Genomic DNA, 20,108 nt, shown 5'->3' with positions numbered 1-20,108 from the left:
CGACCAAAATTGAAAACTGTTTTACATTCAGCCAGTGGATGACAGTGATAAAAGGTTAATACCGGCCAAATCTCTTAGCACCGGCCCCACGCCCTCTAGCACCGCATGCATACCCGCTGGCACCGACTTAAGCAAAAATCAACATTATGCTCAAATTAGAAACATTCACAGATGTGTTCTAACATATGCTTTACATATATCATTCTGCGAATTTTGCAATATTGGCGATAACAGGCGGTGTACAGGATCCTGGTTATTAGGAATGATAAAATACATGTTGACAGATTCAATCTACACTTAATTACACGGCATGTCAACATGTAATACAAATGTATTGCTTGAAGGTGATGGATATGGGCAACTGCGCATGTGTAAACAGATTTCTAGTAGCATAAAAAAACAACAGTACAGTAAGTGCATGCTCTACGATATGTTTTCTCTTTTTTCTGCGGTTTAAAGAAATGTTAAGCGCCGAAACGGAAGTAAATCGCATATAAAAAATAGATCCTGTCCTCATATGACTTAATTGGTTAGTTAATTATCAATCCTCTATCGACACTAGATCATATTTTCAAGTGAGAGTTCTTTTTCTAGACCCTCATTATTTCCATTAAGAAATCATGAAAATGTTTAAAGTGAGTAAATAGTTAAGTTAAAGTATGTAGCGTAACAAGATGTAATCATGCTAGCCTGGGGATAATAACTTACATTATTTAAGTACATATATCTGCTATGTAATAACATCTTTATTTACTACGCGTCTTATTTTTCATAAATTTACATATCTCATTTTGAAACATTTTTGATACATATCTTGTTCACAGTAAATTCCTTGCATGCAATTATTTAAACATTGGTATTGTACGCAAGCATGATGTGTGAATTATTGGATAGGGTTTTATTAAATGTGTTTGTTACTTTTCAACAAAATTATACTGAGTTGCAAAAAAAAGTGCACTTGATACGTAATGAAAATTTGTACACAATTTTAGTCAAAGTATTGGCTTATTTGGTAAGTTTAGCGTTGAAAAAGAGTAAAATCTGAGTTACGAATTCATATTAAACAAAAATTTGCATAATTATATAACCAAGAATCAAATATCGAGCAGAAGAAATTTTAAATGTAATAAATCATATTCTTATTCTGATAAAATATGTCAGAGATTCCGTAAGTATTTCCTCCAAAGCATAAAAAAGGTTTAAAGGAACTCCACTGAGGCCCAAAAGCCTAAAAACATAAAATTCGAATTTCTTTAGAAATCAACTGGGAGAAGAAATATACTAAGAATGAATTGGCACTTGTATTTTTTGTGCTATTTTAGCACGATTTGAGTGAGAAAAAAGCGTTGCAACGTTTTTCAATTTTGAATCTTTTTTAACAAGCAGAATAATCATTCTGAAATTTTTCACACAAGTTATTGGTCTAGACGTACATCAAATGGAACATTAATCTCGGACGACTATTTCCATCCCTTCTTATCAAAACAAACAGTAGAGCCCCCTTTTGCAACCAGGTTTGTAAATTATATGTTGTAGGGACTTTTTTCCCGATTTTTTTCATCGAAATTCAATTAGCATCATTTATGGTTATGTAAAGGTATATTCTGAACACGGTCTTATTCCTGCATAAACTTGCTTTTTCGAGATGATTCTTCGAATACCGTTGAAAACATTTTTATACTATGTACTACCGGTATGTTCATTGTACTTTGAAAGAAGTATTTATTTTTATCCATGATATAGTGTACTTTGAAAAAAGTACTTATTTTACCTATGTTTTTATGTACTTTGAATTGTGTACTTTTATGTACACTGTTATATCTGTAGACTTTATTATAACAAAAAAGATGTTAACGAACTTTCCCTGGAACATTTTATCAACACATCTGATTAATTATTTATCTCTTGGCAATCTTTTTGTTGTGTACGGTATGGTACGTCATCGGTGATTTATCACGGCTTATCTTTATATCGCAGTCTACATGTATATTACTCATACGACAGATGAAATATATCAATCACAAATGTTCGGCCTTTTCCGTCATAGTTCGGCCTTTTCCGTCATACTTGGGTAGCAATTGCACCTTCTCGGTTCTTTCCGTCAAATTTCGGATAATAGCCGAAATGTTCCGATAGACTAAATGGAAATGAACGAAATATTCCGAACGAATATATAAATTATGTTGATAAAAATGTTTGAGTTGTTCTTAAAAGTACTAACTAACTAATACTTCCCGCGGATTACTTTAGGAAACAATGAGGTGCATTGACATGTTGTATGTAAAAACAAGGACTTCACTGTAAATTATATACTGTCAAAAAGAAACCATAGACTATCTTAGAATTTAATGTACAATTTTATATGAACATTTGAAACTGATATCTTGAGAAATATAGACGAATCATTATTTAAAACGGAATTCCGTTCATCCGATTGCTTGCTGAGATTGCCCTAACATCAGATAAGAATAAAATCTAAGTGGGCTGTGGAGGAAAACAGATGTTCTATTCAAACATGCACGGGAAAATGCACGTGCATTCCACGTGTACGGTATGATTACAGTACGCCCTGTCAGATAGTTTACATTAAATCAACAGAACGATATTCATCTTCAGTAACAAAGTGTGTTCTCGTCGGAAAAAAATGTCTGATCAGAAAAATCTAACAGACTAGGTGTGAATTACTTATACATTACGAAATATGAACTATCAATTTAATGAGAATTTAAGTACTTAAAGATCCTGGAACACAATTTTTTTATGGTTTTATATCATAAATATGATGCTTAAATTAAGATTTATCAATTTTGTAAGTTACAAAAAGCATTATTTATAAAGATATGCCGAATTCAACATTTCATGTAAATAAAGGGAGAAAATAAAAAAAAAATATTTTCTATAAAGTCTTAGTCAATTTTTTCAATAAGAAATGAATGCATGTATTTTAATGATTACATATAATATGTACAAATATTTGAAGTACATATTTTACATATACTTCGATATTTGAAAATTGTTTTATAAGCATAATTATATACATATATATAATTTCACTTAAGTGTGGTATACAACCTCAATTACAACATACAGGATCTTTAAGTTATGTCGATTTAAACTAATGCATCAGTCAGTGCCTTAGCAGCCCAACGCTTCTCCCAGAACTTTTGGATTTTGAAACAAGTACTTAAGATATGACAGTTTGAACTAATACACCACTCAACCGCCCCTCACTGGACTTTTAGAATTTATAACAAGTACTTCAGATATGTCTGTTTGAACTAATACATCAGTCAATTGCCCTGTCACCCACACCGCCCCTCCTGGGACTACTGTAGTGCCTTCAACGCGCGGACAGACGGAATGTATTTTTATTCATACTTATCCTAAACCCACCCTCAGTCACCCTTACCCGCACTCATTCCTGCAGTGTGAAAATAATACAGTCAATTCATTCAAACTTGAATTAAAAAGAACTTAAATATAAACTTATCTTATTCTCTATTTTTGAATGACCTTTAATCTTCTATTACTAATAACCTTTCATTTGTAATTCATCCATATCTTTTAGGTATCTTCAAAAAAATTAAATCTCCTATAACAATAATAAAATTGTCGTAATGACAGGGTCGTATTCTTAAGCTTATTTTTGTGTTTAATCATCTGTGAAATAATTAAACAGGCCTTACCATTCACCTGGTAAAAGGTTAATAGAAGAGAAGTGTTTTCTTTTCTCACGGAAGGAAGATAGGTAGACCGTTTAACAACGAGTGGTCAGATGATGTAAAATGTATGACCCTGGTTGAAGTTAATGTGGTCGGGAGCAAAATAACAATTTAATTTTGCTATAAAAATATTTGTTTCGTTTCTTTTTGCCCCCCCCCCCCCCGCCGCTCCCCCATTATGCTTCATGTAGTGTGCATTTGTAAGTAATCGCAGAAAAATAGTGAAATTATAAAGATAAGGGTGTCAAAAGGAAATCGCGAAACCGGTGCAATTCGAACCCATGATCTCGGTCGGTACCATGAGTTCGGTGCTCTGTCCATACATCTCTGTTCCTCCTTCCTTGTAAGTCGTAACCAAAATAACTAATATCCATAAAATATCTTTTTTGAAATCTAAACCAAGGAAAAGTCACTGATTTCATTAAAATAAAAGGTCAAGATGTCAAAAATAAACAATGATTATTAAAAAAACGACAGCTCTTTTTATAATATATTCTGTAAAAAAAATACACTCGAAAAACATGTATTACAATTTACCTTACTCTAATAAAATAAAGTAAGATATAGTATGAATGCCAGGCTGCTATAAGCATGGGCAATATATCATTTATTTATTCATTTTTATGTTTAAAATGTATCCCAAGCACCGAATGTAGTAGTAGTGGCTGTTAACTTTTTACTTTATATCAACACATCTCCCACGCATAGTTTTTCTCAGTGTGTCATCAGCGGTAAGCCGTTTACAGGTGTGAAAATGTTGGCGTTTTATGACTTAAGCATAATACGATTTAAATGAAATATACATAATTAACCATTTAAGGATCGGCCCTGTTACTTTTTTTCATAAACCATCTTTATACTTTTATATATACAACTTATCAATGTCCCTTGAGAATGGGTTCCAGAGATCTGGCTGTAGAATGAGTGGCATTTGCCATCAGTATAGAACCAGGCCAGCTTGTTCTATCCAACTTAATATTTTCAACTTGAAATCCCCGTAATTTGTTATAGGTAGTTCCAAATGTGCAAGCTGGGCAAGTCCATTTAAGAAATTCAGCCGGTTAAGGGCTACAGTGTAACTGATACATCTGTTTCGTTTGGTTTTACGACCCATCAACACAATTTATTTCATATGGCGCCGAAACAGGAAAAATGATTTTGGCTTACCTTAGGTGTTACAAATTTACAGTAACACCAGTGGCCAAAACCAACTCACCTTCAGGAGCTAAGAGATGCACAGACTCCATTACTTCGGACCCATTTAGTCGCCTCTTGCGAGCACTTAGGAATAAACGGTAGCTGCAATTCTCATGCCTCAACCTTTAAAGTCAACCCACTAAGTCACTCATTCATGTACCCAACATTTTATACCATTAAACACAACTGTCAGGCTGTTTGTATGTATTAGATTACTGATAGTTTGTATAAGTGTGTTATTAAATAGCTTTTAACCGTTTTCTGTCAACCGTTTTGAAAGATGGCAAAAAGGAAACAAGTGAAAATGAACCCGAAATTTGATACACAACTAAATGATGGTGTAAGCTGTATAATTTAAAATAATTATCTTGCTTTCTTTACAAATTTGCATGATATTAACTTGGGAGTTCTCCTAGCTTGCTAAAGACAACTGATTCTGTCCATACGACAAGTGAAGACCAAGATAAGTCGGCACGTGGTCTGCACTGTTCGCTGTTCAGTCAGTACATATTTTGAAATTTCCCCTAAAACTAATGACCGGTTTTTGTCAAGATAAAAAGATGAACATGTTCATTTAAGATATAAAGTTTGGAACCGTAAGGGTTAAAATGGAACATGAAAGTTTAGTCAGTAATGGAGTGTGTAGTCATACGCGAAGAAAAGAAGCGGAATGCTGTAAACATTGTTGTTACGAAAATTTGGGATCGCGAGAATGTCTTCTTTTACAGTATCGTATCTTTTTTTACACGCATTATAGTGTCAATAGAAATGATATATCTCTAATAGCATATTTCATGACTGTCTTTTCAGACGATATTCTGTCAGTGAACAATATTTCACACACCAGTCTATATATGGATGAAAAACACAGCTTGTGTTTAAAATGATTTATATTCAACGCAACGCTGATAAATAGTTCGGCTCGCGCAGTAAGTCGTTTACCAGTTATGTAAATTAGGAGAGATCATTAACATATCGTCCTTTTTGATCGTAGTGCAATTCATTGATAAATACATGCTTAACATATTCACTCAGTACACAACTGCTGTATGTTTGATTCATCCTACTTTCCTATCATGTATGTCACTTATCTACATCATACATTGTAACATGCATGTGTGTGCATCTGTTTATAGCACAAAAACAAAAAACTTCTCAAATTTTCTTAAGCATTTGTTCTCTATACAAATGTTTGCTAGAAGTTGGCTTGTAGGTAAGATAATTTGAGGAAAATCGTTGCGAAAATTCGCAGGCTGGACTGGTTCGTTTTCAGTGCCAAAGGTTTTGCAGACTGACCTGGTTCCTATATTGGCGGCAAACGTTTTACAGACTGGCCTAGCTCTATACTGGTTACAAAAGTATTACAGGCTAGCCTGGCCCTGTTCTGGGGCAAAAATGTCTGGCCTTGCCCAATACTCATGACAGATATAGGCTGGCCTGAGTGACTTTAAGGTTTTTTCCAGTGTCGGTGTTATTGCAGTTAACAGTAATTATTTTGCGATTTTGGTTGCCTTGTAAAAATTAAAGGTATAGCACTGTGGTTTGTTTTCCACGCATTTAGACAAACAATAAATATTTGTTAACTTAAGTGTACCATATAGTTTCTACTTCTGTGTAAATTCCTACGCGAACGTGCACAGAGGTATGCAGTTATTTATTAAGTTTTTCACATCACGTGCCAGGAGTGGAGAAATCTTTCACCTCTTGGTTTTATTTATCTAAAAACAACATTTACGATCCGTTCTTTATTCAATATTTGTTTTTTTCTAAGGTAGGTTTATTTACCAAATAATGTTCATTGATGATAAGATATCTAAACGTCTAGAAAAAAAGTTTTAATTTAAAAAAGAATACATCCCATTTTGTATTGTTTTTAACGACTCATTAAATATTAAAATTAGACACATGCACTTCCCTTGAACACTATCAGGTTTTATTATTAATTTTGTCTTGATCATTTGATGGAATCGATAAATGTTTAATGAACCGTTACATCCGTTTGATTACAAATAAACCAGGCGGTAGTTTGTGCACTTAAAAGTATCGCGACCATCACCTTAGTGTCACAATACGTCAATAATTAACAACAGTCAGTGTCGCGACCTTCACCTTGGACTGTCACACTACCATCAATAATTGACAATATGCAACCGATATCATTAACGAAACTGTCATCTTATATTTTAATTAATACCATAATATGCCAAATATTTGTGTTACGTCATAACTGTAAGCAGGTGAGAATAAAAAAAATGTTCCTATTAATTTAAGTTATGTTGGTATAATACATGTATCTACAAAGGAGTGAATAAGTTTATATGCGAAGTCGTATTGCAGGAAAATAATTTCAAATAAACATGGAAATGTTTGATCTACGAAGTATGGTATTTTATCACCAATGGCGCTGCATTTTTAATTGACACGGGAGAATTGCGGTATGCTGGCTTTTACATTTTAAACAGATGTAGTTTGCTGCAGATTTAAAACTGCAGCATCGATCGGAAAGCAATAAGCCATGACTAAATTACAAAGAAACAGTCAAACCTGTTCTTAACTATATGTCTGTGAAGATGAGCAATTTGAGAATAAAGGGTCAATTTGATGAAATTCTACATTAAACATATCTATTCCTTGACATTGAGTTTTGTTGTTGTTTAGTGGTGCTGCTTTTGTTGCTGTTGTTGTTGTTGTTCATGATGACAATAATAATAATGATGATAATGTTGTTGTTGCTGCTGCTGTTGGTGGTGGTGGTGGTGGTGGTGTTGTTGTTGTTGTTGTTTATGATGATGATGGTGATGATTATGTTGTTGTTGTTGTTGTTGTTTTAACAGTTTGTTGTTGGAAAGATTTGACTGTATGTCGAAGTCAGGATGGCAAAATTTCACCCTCCTGTATATGTTGAATCTTATTATAACACTTATCATTCAAGAGATGTGTTTAATTTTGTAATTCATAGACGTCAAATTGTATAAAGCAAACAATAATTAGCAATATAGTTTTAAAGCAGCAAACACTTCATAGCAAATTCGTCATAGGAAGGTTGCTTGGTAGGAGTAAGAAAATTGGCTCAATGAGTTTGAACTTCCCGATAACCCCTGTATTAATTTGTGCATTATATAACACGTGCATGTGATTTACACACTGTGGTATGACCTGATCACTCGGGTGATAAGGTTGTCTGAGGTAGAAGTAGATAATTGATCTTGATTAGAGGAACGATTTCTTTACTACTGACTGACCGGATAGTCTCTTTGATAATATCATTAAACCATCATTTATACATAAACTGACATGTATACAATTACTCGGAATAACTCGGGCTATTTCTATGAATACAGAAAATCATGCATTTACAATCGTAATTAAAGCAGCATGCCCCTAGATACATCCTTATTTTCATGAACATTTTGAAAATGTTTTTAAAAGAATAATGTTGTGAAGTGAATAAAGAAAATAATTTACACATTGCAAACGGCACTTACAATCCACGTATTGGTAAATAACCAGAAAAAGGTCAAAATATTCAAATATAGCCCTAAATGCGTTAGTAACGCAGTAGAACTAATGTGATAAATACTGTAAAATCAGTCATTAATGACTCACAACATGAAAATTATTACTTAAATCTTGAATCTTTTCACTTTTCTTCAAATCATAGTACATTTTTCTTAAGTTTGAATATCTTGAAATATGTAGGCTTATCTGGGGGCGTGCAGCTATACATTAATGCAAATTTATAACGACGTTAACAGAGATTTGATTGACATGCTTGGAATAATCTGAGAAAGAAAACAAAATTTCTGTAGCATGAACACAAGAAAAATCTTTCCCCTTATGTCTTACATTTGCGGCTAATGTTGTTGCCAGCAGAAAAGATAAGAAAAAGTGTTCAGCTGATTCACAGAAACACATTTCTTTTGTAATTCTTATCATTGTTGTTACACGTTAAACATTTTTCTATGTCTCGAATCACACCCACTATTTATGTTCAAACAACGTCTAAAATGTAAAGTAGTGTTTTATGTTTAAAAGCTTAATTGTACTAAATCATCGACTGAATTCGATTTCTAATCGATAATTTACTCGTTTTATTACATATCATTAAAGGGGGGGGGGGTTGAACTTTCGTTAAATATGAACACTCTTACTTTGAACTAATTTGTGTGTACATTAATACATTAAAGAGTGCATTGTGACATTAGATATATTTGCATAACTGATCGTTTTTATGTTAATGTGTACCTAGATATACACAGTTTTACGCTACATACTACAAAATAAACACATTTCCACTTACCTAAAATAAATATACAGTGAAAGTATCCTTTCATATTTGATCTATAAGTCCAATTTCATTCCCAAATAATAAATAAACACTGGTTATAAAAATCTTTATGTAAAAGATTACAGATTAACTTTTTTCCTTCTGTTTAAAGCACGGCGAACTTTTGACGTTCTGAACGCTCTAAATCCGTTTATTCAAGCGCTTGTTTATCTCAAAGTTTAATCAATTCTTCAACAAATTTTTATTACAACTTTTCTCGTAATATTTTCCTTTCACTGATATCAAACTACCATATAAAAACAGTTTCGCTTCAGCTATAAAATCAGATAGTATATCGATAGATATACCACGGTGTGTATTTTTGTTAACTAAAACCAACTACCACATGTTAATAAGCCTGCTGTGAGACACCTTCCTTACACTTTTAAGAATCACACAAGAAATTCCTGCAAGCGATGACTCACACAGTCTTTAATCATAAGAAACAGGTAAAACCCTCACATATACACCCTACATATAAAACCTTCCGAAAAATGTTTCATCCCAAAAATATAAAACTTCAGGTATATTATGTTAAACCCCTCCTGTAGCGCAACGCTCCACTGCCTCTCTCTTTGCCTGAGCTGTCTGAACTTATCGAAATGTTTATCATTTATCATTCGCTATACGATTCTCTCACGCGTTGTGGTTTGCGGGGTTACAGTAACTTGTTTTATTTTTTAATTTGCCTTTTTTATGACTGACTAGATTCTCTGATTTACAAGTACTTTATGATAAGTGTATACATGTCGTACTTGAGTGAATACTTTAAACTTTTAAATATTCATGTTGTTTTTTTACCGTGCGAAAAATAAGGTTTCAAAAACTGCATGGATTTTGAAAAGCTATACGTCGAGAATTTATGTTTACATTGCCATACTGTCCTAACTTCTTTTTTGAACTGTTAGCTTGACAATAAAATCACGTCCTCACATTTTGAATTTAAAATAATGAATTCTGTTGGGTTTTTATAAAACCAAATGTGAATTTCTGTACTACTTAAACTTTGTAATTTTAATTAGTTCTCCTTTTCTTTTGGAGACTTCTAAATCAATATTCAAAAAATCATTTACAAAATGTATGCCAGATACGCGAGGAATCATACGATTTATTAATTGAACACTTAATTGATGTGAATTGCGTAGAAATATCTCTCACTTAAGCAAGTCAGTAGTTCTGGAAGTTCCAGGCAATTTTCCCTGAGAACGCTGAAGGGGGCTTATCAAAAAGTTCATATGTTACGAATTTTTCATTCAATCTATTGCAAGGATGCTATAAACACCCTGGTGAAGAATCTTCGCTCTTTGGTGATCAAAAAATCATTAAAATTTCAATAATTTTTGAAAAATAAAATTCCCAATTGAAAAAAGCCTATAAGTTGAACACACCTGATCTCCCCTCTTGAAGTTAAATGGAACGTTCTAGATTGGAATCTCCAAAAATAGTCAGGTAGCATATGTAAAGGTAAACCAGAGTATTTTACAGGTAGCAGTGGAAACATAAACGCGCTCGGAATATATCTTCTGTACTTCATTTTATTGCAGTAAAATTGTCTTACTAATGAATAAATAACGACCAGCGGCGGTGTGTGAATGGAGGGGGGGAGGAACCAAGTCTAAGTAGTAACTTAGATAAAACTTAAATAAATAAACTTAAGATTACAGGAAAAGATATGATTTTTTTTAGATACTATGTCATCAAAACTTGTATCTATATTATTACATATCGATCAAATTTATTGATTTTTTTTAATAATACCAGGTACGTATATTAACGTACCTGATAATACCATCTACCATTTCAAGATCCCATCTCATATCTACATGATCAGCATTGATTTCTGATATCGATCTATCGGTTTAGTGATAAATACGGAGGTATTGATTTGGTGATCGGATCGTGTAAACAACTGCAGTGTACTACATGTATATACACAAGCGAATAAAAAAAAACAACGTCATCACGGTCTATTCATCATTTAGATCTATACTGAAACGGTGCACTTTTGCAACACTTAAAATAAATTCTGCGTGGGATATATAACCTTGCAACTTGTCAAAATTACTTAGACAGGCAGTGTCTCTTTTATAATGGAAACACTTAATCTTGCTTGAAGATCAGCTTTCAGTTTTAAGTACATAAACAAGTATTATATTTTATAACAAGGGCTAAGATTTACGTTACTGCATAAAATTAAATTGTTAAAATCTTACCCAATGAAAAAAACGTTTTCTGTATATTTGCTTTTGTTCGATATTAATTGTTTCAAATATCACAGGTAGCAAATTTTGAAGAGATATGTTAATAATATTTAAGTTTTTTTTATGTTATTGTTGTTGTTTTTAGGGGGTTGTATCAGTAAAGGGAGGAGGGGCTATTTTTAGTTTTTTTTTAACAATAAATGGATTATAGTATCCATTTAAATTCACCATCTCGATCAATTAAGTCATGCTAAAATGCATTCGCTCCATTAACCCAACAGAAAATAAGTTGTAAACCTTTAAACTAAAACTCCACTTTTATTTAAGTTAGACATGATAATTTAGCGCTAAATCCCGCTGGTATGTATAAAATGCAAGTTTTATTTCGCCACAGGTGGCGTAAATTAAACGAAAAATTGAAAACTAATATCAAGGTGTGTGACAAATTGATGAGGGGTATTTTGACCATTACGGGAATTTTGACTGGCTTATATTAACTTAGATTCTTTCAAAGTACCTTACAATGGTCAAAGTTTTCCATCTATATAATTGAGCCGCGTCACGACAAAACCAACATAATGGGTTTGCGATCAGCATGGATCCAGACCAGCCTGCGCATCCGCGCAGTCTGATCAGGATCCATGCTGTTCGCTATCAGTTTCTCTACTTGTTATAGAGTTGTAAGCGAACAGCATGGATCCTGATCAGACTGCGCGGATGCGCAGGCTAGTCTGGATCCATGCTGGTCGCAAACCCATTATGTTGGTTTTGTCATGACACGGCTCATATTAAGATGATTTTGGTAGATAAAGGTGCAAAGAACAAATTACAAATTCTATTAAAACCCTCAAATGTGTTCAACATCCGGCATTATGTATATACATGTATAGTAATTTTCTTTAAACAATTTCTCGAAATTGCATGCTATTTTCAATTCTGTTTGCGCAACTTAATAAAAATATAAAAAACATGAGGTGTTTATAAATGTACTATTTATATAATAGTTGTAAGAAAGAAGTAATTTGTCAGTGCCAAGTTTTATTGCACTTAGAGATAAAGGAATTCTTAATCAAATTAGCATACGCCAACGTGCGTTTCAGGTTTTATATAAATGTATTAAAGATTTTACAGAATAAACAAATACCGACGTATTATCAAAGGGTCGAATAAAAACTAACATATACGAGGAATATAGTTAAATACATAGGCCAACGACAGTTTATCTCAGATCAGCAAAAAATAAAATAAAATTAAGAAATAAAAAAAGGGAAAAAAACAACGTTTCTTAAAAGCGAAAAAGAATCGTCTCGTTTTAAAGATCCTGTATGTTTTGTGATTGATATTGTTACTGTGTGTATACCACACTTGCAAAAAATTATATATGTATATAATTATGCAAATAAAACAATTTTCAAACATCGAAGAATATGTAAAATGTGTACTGCAAATATTTGTGCACATTATATTCAATCAATAACTTACATGCATTCATTTCTTATTGGAAAATTTGACTTAGAATTTATAGAAAATAATTTTCTAATTACCTCCCTTTATTTACATGAAATGTTAAATTGGGTAATATCTTTATGGAACCTATAATATTGACAAATATTAATTTGAGCATCATATTTATGAAATAAAACCATGAACAAATTGTGTTACAGGATCTTTAAAACGGCTTTTTCCCGGGTTATCAGATTTAAACACATGACCTAAGGTTGTAAAGGTAGAAATTTATGTAGAGCCATTGTAAAACAGGTGTACATAACTTTAGCATGTAACAAGTTGTTAAAACATATATATGGACAATTTTGAGTCACCAGCGGTCACTCACTGTCTATATTCTTGTAAAATGTAGCCAAAACATTTGTTCGGACACATTTAACAAATTGCCCGTCCATTAGTTCACAGGCGTAGTGATACAATGTCAAAAGTAGGTCGTTAATTACGAGTGTCAAGGTAAAGAAATGCACCTCCGGCGTACCATAGTTTCACACCCGCCCATTATAAATGTAGAAAGTTCCCGCCTTTTATCAAATTTTAGTCCAAAAGATCGGGCATCAACCTTAAAAATGTTTATTATCAATTTAAGATTATATACTGCTCAATTTTCATAACTGCACGCCTACAAATACATGTATATTTTGTACTTACATAATACAAGTAAGGACTTATTGTTTATTGTGTTGTGTTTCTTTTAATAATCACACACATGTTTTATTCTTTAGATCTTTGTCAATCGAGCTACTGTAATTAGATACTTCATTAGATCATGGCCAGTGCTTAAACAACTGGGGAAATATCATGGTCCTAAGTAGAAAAAAATCACTTTAACCGGAAACGTAACTAAAAAACAAACATGTTTTTCAGCCACATTGTCCAAGTGTGTTGTACTTTTAGGAAAAGTTATAAGTAACTCTTCACATGTGTGTGAATGTATTTGCGTCAGTCTGATCAGAATGATCTCCCCTTCTTTCTAATAGAAATAGGTGATTTTCAGAAACACTGTTTAAGACGTGGTTTTACCGTTGTGAATTATAATAAGGATGATTGTTCCTGATATTTTCACATGGATAACATATTGTAAAACATTTGTTTATATTCATAAGCTAACAAATATGAATACTTTATTCATTCGCTGTATCCTAGTTGATGATTGTCGGAGACCGGAACCCGTATATTAGTAGGTCCCGGCAAATAACGGGCAAAAACAGTGAATAGCCCATAGATTTACCGGAAGTCGAGGTGAAAAATATAGCCTACGGCCAAAAAAGTGACAATTTAAAGGAAAGCAATTGTAAGGGTCTAAATAACATATTCGACATAATACGTGCATAACTTTTAATGTAATTATAAATACCTTGTGTTGTAGAATCGTCGGCACTTGGAGGTTGCACGGTATTTATCTGCGGCGTTGGTAGAGTAGGTCTTGGGGTCGGTTTACCAACGGGAAATAGATCGCCGCCGATATTTGTTGAGTCTCCACCTTCGGCTGTAAGGACATCCCGACGAACATTCCAAATTTCAAAATTTTCAATAGTTGTATCAGCGTACCTGAAGAGCGTGAATTTTTAAAATGAGTTAAATTTAATATTTAATATAATAAATATTTTTAAAAAAAAAATACATTTAGCATATTTAGAAGATTCTTAATCTTCTTATTTTGCGCACAAACAAAAAAAAAATGTAATTAATAAATTTAACTTCATTTGTTTTAAGAAGCATTATTTATGACTAAGATCTTTCAAATATACATTTAAAAAACCCCAAGGTTTTTACTCTTATATGCAGAAGGGTTTTTTTTTTGCATTTTTTTGTTCTTATAATAATTTTTAATTAAAGAACCATGAAAGGGGTTTAAAACCCCCTCCGGAAAAGTAAGAAAAACTTTCTATTTAACTTTTATAAAACCAAAAATTCATAAATTAAAAAAACATAAATACCTTTCACTCCGCATCTCGGTAAAGGCTTTACCAAACACCGTGTCTCTTGTGTAATCATATACGGGTTCGATACTAGTGCCGTGAGTTTTATGAGCCCCGACTTCCTCGTCATTCACATACATGGTCAACCCTGTAAAACAAAACATTCATTGACCATTGATTGCAATACATTTTGATGCTGAAGATCGGATACTGCCCAAACAGGTGCTAGGGGGGACTTGGAGGATGTTACACCTTCTGCTATCGTTCATGACTTTCTTGTCATTAACATACATGGTAAACTCTGTAAAAACAAGATGTTCATTGACCATTGATTCAAATACTTTATAGTGTTGAAGATCGTATACCGCTTAAGTCGGTGCTAGGGGGCGTAAGGGATGTTATCCTTTCAATAATCGCCAGGAACAATCAAACTTAGTCCCCGATTTTCAATTGTTTCTTTTGCACTCGAGGGATCTCCTCTTTTAATTTTTTCTCTCTCTCTCTTCCTTGCTCTCGCCACAACGGCTGAGATTTTGATGACACGTGACTGGTACTTCCGGTTGATGGCGCCACCTTCAATGATTTCTATTGTTTTTGTTGCTCTCGAGAGATCAAGAACCTTTATAATATGACTTACATATGACTTACTTACAAAATGTGGAATAGATATTTAGTTTTATGGTTTCTTTTTTGTTACATACACTATTTCTAAACATTTTTAATTAAAAAGTAAACACCATACAGTCAAAACATGTGAATAAATGCCATCCAAAGGAGAGTAAACGCATGCCCTTTATATACAAGTGGTCTTTATTTGGAGTTTACTCTGTTCTATTTTAATCAATGGTTTGTCAGTGTGGTCTTTATTTACAGGATGGTCAGTATTCGTAGGTGGTTTTTAACACCGGTGTGATTGTATTAGTATAATTATTAGCATCATATCACAATTTTTAGTATATATGCATTTTATTAGTTACCTCAACGGTATGGTATGTTAGTTTAACTTTCTCTCTGATAAAATCAATTTGTAAATATAATTTTAAAAGATATCTTTTTTGTATTATCAAATATAAAAATCAGCAATGTCAAAAAATCTACAATATATAAATGTAAATTATTTGCGTTTTATTTACTTGAGTCTTTAAGATAATATATGCAGCAAAATTGACCCTCCGTTATAATATGGCATTTAAAAAAAAATCTAATATAATAGACTATTTTTATATATTGGTTTACCGATTTCAGGATGCCACGAGATGTCCACAACCTGCCATTCTCCGGTCTTCAAGCCCGGGGCTCCCACCGTCCACGTCTTTGTGCTCGTTCTTATTGTAGAATATAGCTTCCCGTCCCTGCAATACATTATGGTATTATTAATAAAGATTTTTTGACAGGTTATATGACCCAATTAAAACGGTTATATGGTAAAACAACCGACGCCGCATATACCGATTGTTACAAACGCTCTTTAATTATGATAAACGTTATTGTTTGACTATGAAATAAAGAAGTTGACACACTTAGTTAACTTAATTGTCTTAGTTAACCAATCTGACATTCTGATAACTGACTGCAAGAGATTTCCTTTTCCATGTACCCCACCCACAACCCCGAGATCAACAGAAGAATGTCTGAGATCACTCTTATTACAGTATGTCTGAAATCAATAATGACAGACTCTGTGATCAGTCTTATGGCAGAATGTCTAAGATCAATCATAAAAAATACTGTCTGTGATCACTCTTATGTCAGAATGTCTGAGATCAATCTTATGTCAAAATGTCTTAGATCAATCTCATTACACAATGTCTGAGATCAATCTTATGTCAGAATGTCTGAGATCACTATTATGACAGAATGTCTGAGATCACTATTATGACAGAATGTCTGAGATCACTCTTATGTCAGAATGTCTGAGATCAATCTTATGTCAGAATGCCTTAGATCACTATTATGACAGTGTGTCTGAAATCAATCTTATGACAGAATGTCTGAGATCAATCTCATGACACAATGTCTGATATCACTAAATTATGACAGAATGTCTGATATCACTATTATGACAAAGTGTCTGATATCACTATTATGACAGAATGTCTGATATCACTAAATTATGACAGAATCTGATATCACTATTATGACAAAGTGTCTGATATCACTATTATGACAGAATGTCTGATATCACTATTATGACAGAATGTCTGATATCACTAAATTATGACAGAATGTCTGATATCACTATTATGACAGAATGTCTGATACCACTATTATGACAGAATGTCTGATATCACTTTTATGACAGAATGTCTGATATCACTATTATGACAGAATGTCTGATATCACTAAATTATGACAGAATCTGATATCACTATTATCACAAAGTGTCTGATATCACTATTATGACAGAATGTCTGATATCACTATTATGACAGAATGTCTGATATCACTAAATTATGACAGAATCTGATATCACTATTATGACAGAATGTCTGATATCACTATTATGACAGAATGTCTGATATCACTATTATGACAGAATGTCTGATATCACTATTATGACAGAATGTCTGATATTACTTTTATAACAGTGTGTCTGAAATCAATCTTATGACACAATGTCTGACATCACTATTACGACAGAATGTCTGATATCACTGATATGACACAATGTCTCATATTACTTTATGACAATATGTCTGATATCACTATTATGACAATGTGTCTGATATTACTTTTATGACAATGTGTCAGATATCACTATTATGACAGTGTGTCTGAAATCAATCTTATGACAGAATGTTTGAGAGGAATTTCAGGCCAGGACGTCCGGGATCAAAATATTAGAAAGGCTGAGATCAATCTTATGTCAGGATATCTTAGATAAATATTTTACTATACTTACCGGTAAAATATAGAAACTGGATAACTGTCAAGATAGTACATGTTATTAAGGAGCTTCTCTGGTTTCACAGCAAACCTCATTGTGAATCCTTGGTTACAGTTGTCAAGGTTACCGCCGCACGTGAGATTCTCACCCATATCCATGTACTGACCCCTTCCACCAAGCCTAACAAAGATATAACCACACAATGGACCATGAGTAAGAAAAAAAGAGAACATTTTTAAATAACCTGTAATTAATTACAAATCTGATAAAAATATCTTAGTTTAAGTTAATTACATGTAATAAGTATACATGTACTGTTTAATGTACAATGTATTAAAGACGAAAAAATGATTATAAAAATATCATTTGTTGCTATGGTAATACAATTATGCTGTCAAAACACAATAAAAGTTTATTATCATATGATAATCGACAATGACCTGATCGCCCGACCGTGTTGGCCTTGTACAACGCTGGCACCGCCTTGCAGACTTATCGTTCTTGTTGGTAGTTTAAGAACGCCGCTAGATGGCATCTGACTGAGCGGAACTACTTCATGTATTCGACCTAAAAAAAGATCCAATTTTATATACTGATTACTTAACAATGTTTCATTCATTCATCTCTTTATTCTTTTTACCCAAATATATTTCATGTGATATATATCAATTATTATTTTTAATTCAATTTACCCAAACAAATGTTTGAAATTCATAAAGATTTCCAAATTTGCCCACCATTCATTTATGTTTTCAATTTTCATAAATATATTTTAAATGAAATGTATTCATTTGTCTATTATGCATTTTGCCTAACTGTACTGATAATGAAACGTATTAATATTAAATTTTTACCGCCATTTATTCCTTGAGAACGAAGCCTTTCCATGTTAGCGTACCAAAACTGTACTTCATCCGCCATCATGTTGGCTGTTCCATCAATGTTCTTGTCCGAAGGTTTCCCAATATAAAGACTTCCGGTCTGTGGTTCATCACTTTGCATCAATTCAGTTGGTTCTCTGTCTCGATCCATCAATCTATCGTCTACGTACATTTTAAGCCCTCGATCTTCATCCCAAGAAAGCTTGATATTATTCCAATCGTTCAGATGAATATTTCCGGAACTTACAGTCCATGCTTTATCAGTCGACATGAATTTTGATTTTAATTCTCCGTTGTCCAGGTAAAGGGAATAAGACGGACTGGATAAAAAGTACTGATTCGTTCTCAAACTTCTTGGATACAACCATAATGAGATCGTTAGTCCATGTTTACATTCAGCAATGTTGGCAAAGCATTTATCCATATGTTCACCAAAGTCAACGTAATCCCCATTTCCTTGCAGGGAAACAGCATTTCCGATTTTACCGGGTACCAGTCTTGCGCCTCGTTCTAGAGTGACACGATACTTAGGGTGGTCAATGAGTTCACGTGAAGCAGTTTCCATGGAGAATGACTCGTAGCCTACGATTTCTGCGTAAATATGGGTCACATGATTATTTCACCTACCAGTGCTTTAAACAGGCGAGATTTTTCACAATCAAAGTAAAATAATGAATATATGTTCATGTAAGTCCCGTGTTAAGCATGTGCATTCCTTTTATAAATCATTAAATAAAAAAGTATTTTATTGGTTTATTATTCAAATATAGGTCAAGGGCAAAGTTTCAAAGGCGAAGCTTGCATTACTTTAATATCATTCCAATGGTGTCATGGCAAAAGGTCAAGGTTACGTTAAATTCATAATTTCATAACAAATATAACGATAAATGATTAATTTTCATTTTCAGTGGAGTAAAGGGAAATGTAAAGAGCAGAGAAAATTTTTGTATGGTCAAAGGTTCGCCTGTCAATATGTGTCAATTCAGCATATTTTGGCTAAGTACAGCAGGGTCTAAATGGGGATCACAGAGATGGAGGCAAGGTCTTTCGAATCGAAAGACCCAATTAGAGGATAGTTATAGATAAGGCAAAAAGGATCGAGTAAGAAATAGAAGTATTGTATTATGATAATGATGACGTCATACCAAATTTGAAGGGGAGATAAGTACTAGCGTCATTCATCCATGAAAACTGTAAAAACAAACGTCAAGAATTTAAGAATCATGCTCAGTTTTATTATAAAATAGGTAACGTTAATAAAAGAAACAGCTTCTCAAAAAAGGAAGAGATATGTTAAAGGTAAAACTATAAAATTCTGCTTATAAAATTGCTCAATCAAGAAATTTAAGTAAATTATGCTAAGCATTAAAAATGATTTTCATATTATAATCTTGAGAAGAATATAAAAGAATTATATAGACTTATTCTTTATTATAAGTTTACCTTTTAAAAAATGTTCCTATTTGAA

The 20,108-nt window shown here is 32.9% G+C and overlaps 1 protein-coding gene across 1 annotated transcript in view; it reads right to left on the bottom strand.

Moving 5' to 3' along the window:
* The window catches only part of LOC132743203 (uncharacterized), a 107,145-nt gene that overhangs the window by 29,437 nt on the left and 57,600 nt on the right, over positions 1-20,108 (bottom strand). The window contains exons 12-17 of the mRNA XM_060731734.1: positions 18,614-19,231; positions 18,200-18,326; positions 17,775-17,939; positions 16,109-16,224; positions 14,891-15,020; positions 14,308-14,501 (exon numbers count right to left, since the gene is read on the bottom strand). Coding sequence (XP_060587717.1) covers positions 14,308-14,501; positions 14,891-15,020; positions 16,109-16,224; positions 17,775-17,939; positions 18,200-18,326; positions 18,614-19,231 — 1,350 coding nt within the window. The remainder of the gene's footprint in view (positions 1-14,307; positions 14,502-14,890; positions 15,021-16,108; positions 16,225-17,774; positions 17,940-18,199; positions 18,327-18,613; positions 19,232-20,108) is intronic.

This window comes from Ruditapes philippinarum, unplaced genomic scaffold (genome assembly GCF_026571515.1).
Source record: "Ruditapes philippinarum isolate M1 unplaced genomic scaffold, ASM2657151v2 ctg429_1_1_1_1, whole genome shotgun sequence".
Lineage (NCBI taxonomy): Eukaryota > Metazoa > Mollusca > Bivalvia > Venerida > Veneridae > Ruditapes > Ruditapes philippinarum.
The sequence above is the reverse complement of the archived record's forward strand: the minus strand, read 5'-3'. Positions and strand labels throughout refer to the sequence as shown.